The sequence below is a fragment of the Bison bison genome, unplaced genomic scaffold (assembly GCF_000754665.1).
Source record: "Bison bison bison isolate TAMUID 2011002044 unplaced genomic scaffold, Bison_UMD1.0 scf7180017863978, whole genome shotgun sequence".
In the NCBI taxonomy this organism is placed as follows: domain Eukaryota; kingdom Metazoa; phylum Chordata; class Mammalia; order Artiodactyla; family Bovidae; genus Bison; species Bison bison.
In genome coordinates, this window is record NW_011494550.1 from 25,367 (window position 1) to 36,521 (window position 11,155).

At 41.7% G+C, this 11,155-nt stretch overlaps 2 protein-coding genes across 2 annotated transcripts in view; both read right to left on the reverse strand.

Annotated features, from left to right (window-relative positions):
- Positions 1-3,607: 3,607 nt before the first annotated feature.
- LOC104984312 (olfactory receptor 10H4-like) lies at positions 3,608-8,765 on the reverse strand. The gene is made up of 2 exons (XM_010833990.1): positions 8,741-8,765; positions 3,608-4,569 (listed from the first exon to the last, which is right to left on the reverse strand). The coding sequence occupies exons 1-2, from the start codon at positions 8,763-8,765 to the stop codon at positions 3,608-3,610; spliced, it is 987 nt and encodes a 328-aa protein (XP_010832292.1).
- Positions 8,766-9,273: 508 nt separating this feature from the next.
- LOC104984313 (olfactory receptor 10H3-like) overlaps positions 9,274-11,155 on the reverse strand; it is a 13,340-nt gene continuing 11,458 nt past the window's right edge. The window contains exon 2 of the mRNA XM_010833991.1: positions 9,274-10,238. Within this exon, the coding sequence (XP_010832293.1) occupies positions 9,274-10,238 (965 nt within the window). The remainder of the gene's footprint in view (positions 10,239-11,155) is intronic.

Genomic DNA, 11,155 nt, shown 5'->3' on the forward strand with positions numbered 1-11,155 from the left:
GGCGCACTGGCTATACCCCGGGGCTTGTGTTAGCCACTTAGTCATCCATTGTACATAACTCTTTCAAAAGAGGCAGTCCTTACCATCTGGGACTTCTTCACAATTTATAGTAGAGACAAAGGATGTTTCCAAATATTGCTAGTGAACTAACATGATTCTTTCAATACAACCCAGGAGGCTGACTTTATAAAAGGAGTCAAAATTATTTTTAGATCAAGCAACTTTGTATTTTAACACAAAACTCTTTTTGTACTAATAAACCTGCTAACAAAACCAAACAGAGAAAGCATATAGCCTGTTTCATTAAACTTAAGACTTGTCTCTCCGGGCCCCTCATATCGGGTGTTTCTTCCTAACCGCCTGGGAGCAGCGTATTTTAAGCTTTGGCTACATTTCATTGATGTCTGCTAAAGTTGGTCTCTTCTTTCCAATCTAGGTTTTCATCCCTTCCTGGAACAGACTGGCCTCCCCTCCTCATAATCCTAAGAAATGAATGCCTCTGAGCCCCAGCTCCAATTTAATGAATTCTGTTTTTTCCACTTAAGGGGCAAGCAGCTGATAGAGAGCCAAGTAGGAGCCAGCTCTTGCTTATAAGGTGGCTGAATAGAGGTCACTCATTTTCTGCAGGCTCAACTCTATGCTGTTATTGTTGTTTAGTTGCTAAAAGTGGTGTCCAACTCTTTGGGACCCCATGGACTGTAGCCCACCAGGCTCCTCTGCCCATGGGATTTCCCATGCAAGAGTACAGGAATGAGTTGCCATTTCCTTCTCCAGGGGATCTTCCCGACCCAGGGATCGAACAACCCAGGTCTCCTATATTGCAGGAGGATTCTTTACTGAGCCACCTGGGAAGCCCGTGGCTTGAACAAATAGCTCAATCTATCAGATTCTCATTTTCCTCCACTCAAAAATATGGGTAACAATAGATGTGGGTGTAACATATGCATGCATGCGTCAGTTGCTCAATCGTGTTCAATTCTTTGCAACCTCACAGAGTAGCTTGCCAGGCTCCTTTGTCTGTGGGATTTATTTTTCAGGTAAGAGTATTAGAATGGGTTGCCATTTCCTCCTCCAGGGGATCTTCCTGACCCAGGGATCAAACCTGTATCTCCTGCATTTGCAGGCAGATTCTTTACCTCCTGAGCCATCAGGGAAGCCCATAAATACAGATATATATGGATGTATTTTGTGAGTTTGAGAAGCTAACATAAATGAAATCGTACCACAATGTAAGACAAAATGCAGGCACTCATATATGATAGATATTCTTAAGATCCCTGTTTTAAAATCTCTTCTGCCTCCAACTTGAGGTCTGGTCTCACCCCAAGCTAAAACTTTACATCCCATGGAAGGCCCCCTTCCTGGATCCTCAGTCATATCATCCCCATGGGATCCAGCATGGGAATCAGATAGATCTAAACTTCCCCATGAGTCCACTCCACATCCCCCGCCCCCTGCCTTTATTTTGGCTGTGTTTGGTCTTCATTGCAGCATGCAGGCTCCCTAGCTGTGGTGCATGGGCTTAGTTGCCCCAAGGCATGTGGGATCTTAGTTCCCTGACCAAGGATTGAACCCACGTCCCTGCATTGGTAGGAGGACTATTTACCACTGGACTACCAGTGAGGTTCCCCCCATAAGTCTTTTATTCACCAGTTGTGTGACCTCCACCCACATTTCTCATCTGCATAATGGGAGTATCCAAAAGTAGCCTCTGACCTCTGTGCCTTTTTTAGATAGCACTTTACCCTGAACATACACCCCAAAGAGAAACAACTTATACACAGTCATGAGAAATTAATATTTTACTTAATGTATGTGCAAGAAAGGGGAAAACGAATTTTCATAATATGTCAGCTAGAAACATCCTTTTAACACACTTTAGGTTCTTACTTAAGAACTGACCCTCTATTCTTTTTTCTTTCCCCCTCCTTTCTCTCTCTCCCCCCTCTCATTCACTCTATTTCTCTCCTATTTCACTCCCTCTTCCTCTATACATCCCTTTCTAAATCCCTTACATTTCCTCTTTTTCTTCTTCCTTATATCAATTGACACCACCTTATGGCAGAAAGCAAAGAACTAAAGGGCCAACAGTTTCATTCTATCTCTCTTTCCCAGATTTGACCCCATTTCCTATTTTCAAAAAAAAAAAAAAATTATGGCCTGCACTGGGTCTTCATGACTGCTTGGAGACTTTCTCTAGTTGCGGTGAGTGGGGGCTACTCTTTTCTGTGGGGCCTGGGCTTCTCACTGAGGTAGCTTCTCTAGTCACGGAGCACAGCATCTAGGTGCGTGGGCTTCGGTAGCTGTGGCCCACATCACTAGATCGTTGGCTCAGTAACTGTGCTGCAAGGGCTTAGTTGCCTCATAACATGTGCAATCTTTTCAGACTGGGGAGGAAACCCATGTCTCCTGTGTTGGCAGGTGGATTCTTAACCTTTGGACCACCAGGGAAGTCCCCCATTTCCTATTTATCCAATGTATTTTACAGATGAATTTAAAAGATTCCCATTCACTAGTTCATTCTCTTTTTCTTTCCACCTGCATTCTGACCTACTTCACTCAGCTCAGCTCAAGACAGAAAACCTCTGGTAGGTCTATCCATTCCAGAGATAATATGGAAATGTAAATTGCAGACCATTATCTTGGAAACAAATAATGTTCTTGTTTTCCATGTGTTGTAACTAAGATGATGACAATTAAAAAACATTGGAGGGAACTGCTGGTGGCTCAGATGGGAAAGAATCTGTCTGCCATTCAGGAGACCAGGGTTCCATCCCTGAGTCAGGAAGATCTCCTGAAGAAGGAAATGGCAACCCACTCCAGTATTCTTGCCTAGAGAATCCCATGGACAGAGGAGCCTGAGGGCTCCAGTTCATGGAGTCATAAAGATTTGCACACTACTGAGTGACTAACGCACTTTCCCTGGTCGCCCACTGGTTAAGACTTTGCCTTTCCAGTGTGGGAGCTGTGGGTTTCAACCCTGGTCAGGGGGCTAAGATCCCACACGTCTTGCAGCTACAAAATCAAAACATAAAATAGAAGCAATATTGTAAAAACTTGAACAAAGACTTTTAAAATGGTCCACCTCAAAAAGAAAAAAAATTTAAAAAGACACGTAACACAGTGCTTCATATATAAAACTGCTTAGTGTTTGGGTGGTACTTACTGGGCTGGCCAAAACGGTCCTTTAGCTTTTCTATAACATCTTATGACCATTTTGGCCGACCCAATATTATCAGCTTCACATTAATCTTTTTATTTTTATTTTATATGAAAATCTTCTCTTGCTTGCCCATTCAAGACAATCCACCTGCATCAGCGCCTCCACACCCATCTGATGCTCCCCATCTGCTTATAGGTAGATTAGAATTCTAAGGCATAGATGAAGAAACAGATTTTATCACATGAGGTATAAAAAAGAGATCATGATGGCTCAAGCCTATGCAAGAGGGAGACAAAAAACTTGAGGCAAAACAAATATCCAGTATGTATCAAACTCTATGAAGTGTGGGTATACTCACAAACCTCTATCCTTACAACAGTTCTAAGGAGATAGACATTATTATACCAGCCCTTTGTTCATATTTCTCCACCACCCAGCTGGCCATTAGAAGCCTAGAGAAGAGAATTTTCTGTGGAAGCTTCTCTGAATGGCAATCTTCAGCTCCTTATTCCTCAGACTGAATATGATGGGGCTAAGAAAGGGGGTGAAGACTGTGTAGGTGGTGGCCAGCAGAGTGTTAAGGTCGATAGAATGGGGGCCCTTGGGTTTGAGGTAGATGATGGAGGCAAAACTGTAGTGCACAACCACTATGGTCAGGTGGGAGACACAGGTGGAGAAGGTCTTGTGCCGGCCCTCATTGGAGGGGATCCTCAGGATGGCAGCCACGATGAAGACATAGGAGAGGAAAATGAGGAATAAGCACCCCATCAAGGCTGTGACACAGACCAGGATCACACCCGTGGTGACAGCGGCTGTCCCCTTCCCACAAGCCAACTTCAAGAGGGCAAACACGTGACAGCCATAATGGTGAATCTCATTAGACCCGCAAAAGTTGAGGCGAAAAACTATCAATGTCAGTATCATCCCCATGACTGAGCCACCAGCCCAGCACCAGGACACAAGACGGGCACAGTCACGGGTGCTCATGAGCACATTGTAGCGCAGGGGGTGGCAGATGGCCACGTAGCGGTCGTAGCCCATGATCATGAGCAGGAAGGAGTGGGTGAAGCCAAACGTAAAGGAGAAGAACATCTGGCTGGCACAGGCCACAAAGCTGATGGAGCGGTGGGTGGAGATCATGTCCGCCAGCATGCGAGGGGTGACTGCAACAGTGAACAGGATCTCGGAGGTGGAGAGGGCACACAAGAAGAGGTACATGGGGGTGTGGAGGCTGTGCTCCCTCCAGATGGTGCCCATGATGAGCAGGTTCCCCAGCAGTGTGAACAGGTACATCAGCAGGAACAGCAGGAAGAAGGTGGGCAGGAAATGCTGAGGGAAGCTGGAGAAGCCAATGAGGATGAATTCAGACACTGTGCTGTAGTTCTGACTAGATGAGGATGCTGCCCCTGGGGAGATCAGAAAGAGAATCAACAATGGTTAAAGCATAGGCTCTGATGTAGATCAAATGGAAATTTAAGAGCTGTGTACTATTTTAAATGTCCTTAATTTAACTGGGTCTCACCATCTCTATGGAGAAGGCAATGGCACCCCACTCCAGTACTCTTGTCTGGAAAATCCCATGGACGGACAAGCCTGGAAGCCTGCGGTCCATGGGGTCGCTAGGAGTCAGACACGACTGAGCGACTTCACGTTCACTTTTCACTTTCCTGCATTGGAGAAGGAAATGGCAACCCACTCCAGTGTTCTTGCCTGAAGAATCCCAGGGGCAGGGGAGCCTGGTGGGCTGCCGTCTCCGGGGTCGCACAGAGTCGGACACGAATGAAGCGACTAAGCAGCAGCAGCACCATCTTCATCAGTAAAATGGGCGAAATCATAATACTTCTTACTATTCAGTCTTGTGATAAAGATAAACTGAGATTAAATGCTTACGTGTATCAAGTGCTTAAGACATAGTTTGGCCACTGGGTTGTCATTATAATCTTTTCTTTCAAAAGTAAATCATAAAATAAATTCAGAAATATTTCTAATTGAATAGTTCAAACATCAAATATCAAAGTTTTAGGGTAAAATAATACTGGAGTTAAATATACAAATTTAGATATTTTATTAAGAAATTTTATCCAGGAAAAAAATGTGCTCAAATAAAGTCAAATTAGATATCTGGGAAAGATTAATAAGATAGAGAGACAGAAAGAAAAGATACTAACAACAAAACATGAAATTAAAATTAGGAAGTAAATATAAATATAATGAATATTGGAAATTAACAAAAATAGTAAAACAGTATGTCAACAGATATGAAACTCTAGATGAAATGAATGAACTCTTAAAAGAATGTAAAATTCCAAAAATGGCACAAGAAAAATTAGGGGTCCCAGATACATAAATATTTTTTAAAAGTTTTAGTTATTTAAAAAGCTTTCCTCCCTAAAATCATTTCCCCAATTGGGTTTGCAAGTAAGCTCTCTAAACTTTTAAGGAACAGTGGGTGAGTATCATATGCATGTTCTTCAACAAACAGAAAAATACATGAAATTGCCCAGCTCATTGCATCAGGTTCATGCAATCTGGATTCTAAAACCAGGTAAGAATATTTGTAAGAGAAGATAAACATGAGCTCATTTTATCTACTCATGCAGATTTAAAAATTCATAGTAGGATATAACCCAGTAAAATCTCAAGGTAGTAAAAATAATATATTATGATCATGTAGCTTTGATTTATCCTATTAATGACAAGGATGGTTCAACATCAGAAAATCTATCATGTGATTCACTACATGAATAAGCTATAAAAGAAAAATCATTTATTTATTACTATTCCAAATAAGGCAGGAATAATGTCCTAATATTCAACTTTTATTCACATTAAAAAAAAAACCTCTTTTGACCATGTGGAAAGGTGACTTTCATAGCTAGATTAAGAATATATACTATGAAGTCCAAAAAAGAGAGGATATATGTATACAGGGATCTTCTTGATAGCTTAGATGGTAAAGAATCCACCTGCAATGCAAGAGACCCAGTTTCAATACCTGAGTCAAGAAGATCCCTTGGAGAAGAGAATGGCCAGCCACTCCAGTAATGTTGCTTGGAGAATTCCATGGACAGAGGAGCCTGGTGGGCTATGGTCCATGGGGGTCATGGAGAGTTGAAAATGACCAAGCAACTAAGACTTTCACTTTTTCATATGTACACATATAGCTGATTCACTTTGCTGTACAGCAGAAGCTATTATAACATAGTAAAGCAACTGAATTCCAATAAAAATAAGTTTAAGAAGAGAAAATACACCATAAAGCCAGCAAGTAGTATACTAATGGGGAAACTAGATGCATTATTTTAGGATCAAGAACAAGCCAAGCATACTTACTGTCTCTGCTGTTCTTTAACATGGAACTGAAAGTCATGAGGGGTGCTACAAGGAAAAAAAGAAGATACATAAGGATTGGAAGGGAAGATCTGAGCATCTATCTAGAAAAGATAAAAGAATAAAGATGTAACATGTTAGAACAATAAGAGATCAGAAGGCTACATAAAGAAAGATGAACTTCCAAAGATTCATGATCTTTCTCATAATATTATATCTAATAATCATTCAAAGTATACAATTTTAGTTAAAATTAAGATAAAACTCCCAATAGCAACAGCAGCTATACAAAAAACACTCTCAAGCATTTTTGTCTCAGGATATCTTTACACTAAAAAATTACTGCGGCCCCTAAAAGGTTTTTGTTTGAGTGGATTGTAACTATCAACTGTTACTATGTTAGAAATTAAAACCAAGAATTAAAAATATTTAATTATTAGTACATTTAAAAGAACACTAAGAAAACTAGCACAGGCTAATTTAAGTAACATATTTTAGTCAAGTAACATTTTCAGAAAAACTTAAAGTGAGAAGAATGGCTTTGTTGCACTTTTTTTTGAATACACCTAATATGTGCCTTGTAGGAGACAATTTGATGGCAGTGTCTGCTTCTTCATTCAATCTAAAACATGTTGTTTTAGTTGAAGTAGATGATGAAAAACATTCTCATTGGTCGAATAAGGATCTCACAGACCTGCAGAAAAGTTGTCAGGAACCCCAAGAAGTCTTCACATCACATTCAGATTATCTCTGTTAGAAAAGAGCTGGAGTTAACCAGAAATGCAAATATTCCAAAGACTTGGGTCTGAGAACCACTGACTCACAAACTGAAAAGGGCACCTATGTAGGGTGAGAGCTAAAGACTCAGAAAGACAAACTGAGAAGACCTCAGGCAGCCTCCCGAGATGGAGCTCTTCCCTAATGACCTTCTCCCCAGAACTGACCTCCATTGCCAGGTTGGGTGATGCTTCCCACAACTGTAGGGTTCTTCCTTCCAACCATTCCCTCCAGGTCTCCCTCAGCCTGGCCTGCCTTTTCCATGAAGTGACCAGTAGGGAAGGGCAGAAGAATCTCAGCTGCGTGATGCTATCAGTGGTACCCATAAGCTGGGGTGGGCTTGGACCTCCTAGAGCAGATACTGTCTGCTTATTTCTGCTGTAGCCTTTCCTGCTGGCTGCTCCCTAGGGTCTCTTCAGGATGCCATCCTAGAAGATCTGTCCTTAGAGTCTGGAGAGGCTGGCAGGGGCCACAAGGGATCTTCAGGGACTGCTGCCTCTAAATTTCCTCCAAATATCCACACACAAAAAGACTCCCTGCTTTCTGTATTCCGAGAAATCTCAGCCCATGTTCAGGGCTGAGAAGCTCCCAGGCATTGAGGAGACTAGGTTGGACACAGATAATGTCATCAACTTGGGATCAAGGAAGGGTCAGAGGTATGGCAGGAGCTGGAGAAATCCCAAGTGGGAATCAGTGACTCTGTCCTGGGGTGAGGGCAGCTGGAGGGCTTCCCAGACAAGGATAATTGAGAGCTGAATCTTGGATACAGGTTTCTCTTGGGCATTTTAGTGTTCAACATCTCTGGTCAAATTGGATCATCTTACTTCTCTTCTCAATCAAATTACACCCTATTCCCATGGTCCTGGTGACCTAGTCACATAGTCTGACATTCACATATGCGTCCTTGTTATTTTATAAGACACAAATATTTGGGGTTTTGGTGTTGTCCTTGGTTTCTGACCCTGTGATAAGAGTGTCTTTTGTATGCTAATGAGATGACTGGTGGCTGTGGGTTTATCCTTATAAAATGTCTTTTGTTTGCAACTCAAATATTTGACCTCATCTTTTAAGTTAACAATTTACATTCCATAGAGGAATGTGAATTCCTGGATCCTCAATCATATATTCTGAAATTTCAGCATGGGAGTGAAACAGATATACGTGTTATGTGACCTCCACCAACATTTCCTTTCTGCATAATGAAGATACCTGTAGGTAGCCTCTGATCTCTCTTTGTGCCATCTTGAGATAGCCCTCTGCCCTTTAAACACACTACCCCAAAAGATACAACTTTAACACAGTAATGAGACATGTATGTGTTACTGAAAGTTAAGTGTGGGAAAAAGATTTCTGTAAGACATGAGATAACAACACACTTTTAACATGTGTACGTGCTTACCTAAGCATTGATGCCTCTTCCCTTTCTCCTTCCCTCTGTCACCCTTCTTTCTCCTCTAAATCTCTCTTTACTTCTTACTTTTTCTCCCTCCTTCATTTTCGCTTCTACTTCTTCTCTCTCATAGCCCTGTAATTAATAAACAATTGCCATGGAGAAAAATAATTTATTTATTTATTTTTTACATTTGTCATAGCTAAAAAGATAGTTATAAAACACCGGACACAGTGCTTGATATAGAGAAAATTTTCAATGTTTGTTGGTTTTTATAATTATTTTCTGTTGTTGTTTTTTATTTTATATTGGTGGGTAAAGAGAAAAATTAAGTCTTTTCTTGCTTGTCCATTCAGAAAGAACCATGGGCATCAGGACCAACACTCATTCATGGGATGCTCCCTACTTGACCATAATACATGTTCTAAGACATAGATGATGGGATGGAGTTTATCACACAGTGTCCTGAAAGAGTGGTGCCAGAAGGACTGCCAATGGAGGAAAAATAAATAGCTAGTATGGAATGTAGATATTTTAACACATCTGAATGCTTACCATAGTTCTACGGAGACAAATATTATGATCCTAGCCATTTTCTTCACCACCCAACTGGTCATCCGGAGTTTAGAGAAGAGAATTTTCTGCGGAAGCTTCTCTGTATGGCGTTCTTCAGCTCCTTATTCCTGAGACTGAAAATGATGGGGCTAAGAAAGGGGGTGAAGACTGTGTAGGTGGTGGCCAGCAGAGTGTTACTGTCCATAGAATGAGGGCCCTTGGGTTTGAGGTAGATGATGGAGGCAAAACCGTAGTGCACGACCACTATGGTGAGGTGGGAGACACAGGTGGAGAAGGTCTTGTGCCGGCCCTCAGTGGAGGGGATCCTCAGGATGGCAGCCACAATGAAGACATAGGAGAGGACGATGAACAATAAGCACCCCATCAGGGCTGTGACACAGACCAGGATCACACCCATGGTGACAGAGGCTGTTTCCTTTCCACAGGCCAACTTCAACAGGGCAAGGACATGACAGGCAAAATGGTAAATCTTATTAGACCTACAGAAAGTGAGGTGGAAAACTATCAGTGTCACCATCATCCCCATGACTGAGCCTCCAGCCCAGGACCAAGACACAAGACGGGCACAGTCACGGGTGCTCATGAGCACGTTGTAGCGCAGGGGGTGGCAGATGGCCACATAGCGGTCATAGCCCATGATCATGAGCAGGAAGGAGTGGGTGAAGCCAAACGTAAAGGAGAAGAACATCTGGCTGGCACAGGCCACAAAGGTGATGGAGCGGTGGGTGGAGAGCATGTCCGCCAGCATGCGAGGGGTGACTGCAACAGTGAACAGGATCTCGGAGATGGAGAGGGCACACAGGAAGAGGTACATGGGGGTGTGGAGGCTGTGCTCCCTCCAGATGGTGCCCATGATGAGCAGGTTCCCCAGCAGTGTGAACAGGTACATCAGCAGGTACAGCAGAAAGAAGGTGGGCAGGAGCTGCTGAGGGAAGTTGGAGAAGCCAATGAGGATGAATTCAGACACTGTGCTGTAGTTCTGTCCAGATGAGGATGCTTCATCTAGGGAGATCAGAAACAAGATGAAGGCCCAGTGGTTAAAACAGAGGTTCTAAAATAGGTTAAATGATAATTGAAGGCTTCTATATTATATAGCTACCTTCTTAACTTTTCTGGGTCTCAAAATTTTCATCAGTAAAATGGAATAAATCATAATGGCTGTTATCATTCCATAATGTGATAAAAATAAAATGAGACCAGTATATTTAATGCTGAAGACATAGTTTAGCTCCTGGGTTTTCCACAGTGATGACAACATGAAAAGTTTTCACTTTTTGGAGGTATTGGAGACAAACATAGGTGATCAGGATCATATTCTCTTGAATAATGTGCCTGTTGTAGGAAATACTTATCTGGTTCTCAAGGCTGTAAAATGTTTTTCCTCTCAGAATCTTTGTCTTTTAATTGATAATTTATTACATCCATATTTACTTTAATAGTATATTAATGGAACTGTTTTTTCTGTGTTGTTTCATATTGATATTTACTATTCTAAATGAGCTGAACAGAAAAGTTTGAAAACAAATGGGTGGAAGAATATATGCCAGAAAAAATGTACCAAGTGACAGCTGAGGCAGTAATTTTGAAAACAGACAAAATGAAATTTAAAGAAACAGTAATTATCTTCCATTTACAATTGCAACTCAAAGCATCAAGTTTCCCTGGAGAAATCTTCTGAGAAAGAAACCAAGCTTAGGACATCTTGTGCCAGTGTGAAAGGAAACTTTCAGTGAGTAATGGCTTAATGTGAAATGCATGCCAGAACCAGATTGCAAATGTGCCCACTAAGCTGATTGCCAGAATGAAGGATCGTTGTACAAAGAATGGAGGAACAAGCTAAATGACACCACGAAGATGCAATCAGACAAATCTAGAGATGGAACATGCTACAGAACAATTGATTTTGTAATGTAGATATC

What these genes read in the sequence shown, in the direction of transcription:
- LOC104984312 (XM_010833990.1), bottom strand. Translation starts at nt 8,765, where the DNA reads ATGAAGGAGGGAGAAAAAGTAAGAA. An exon ending in GGAGGGAGAAAAAGTAAGAA is followed by an intron (nt 4,570 to 8,740) that starts GTAAAGAGAGAT and finishes TGATCTCCCCAG; the next exon opens with GGGCAGCATCCTCATCTAGT.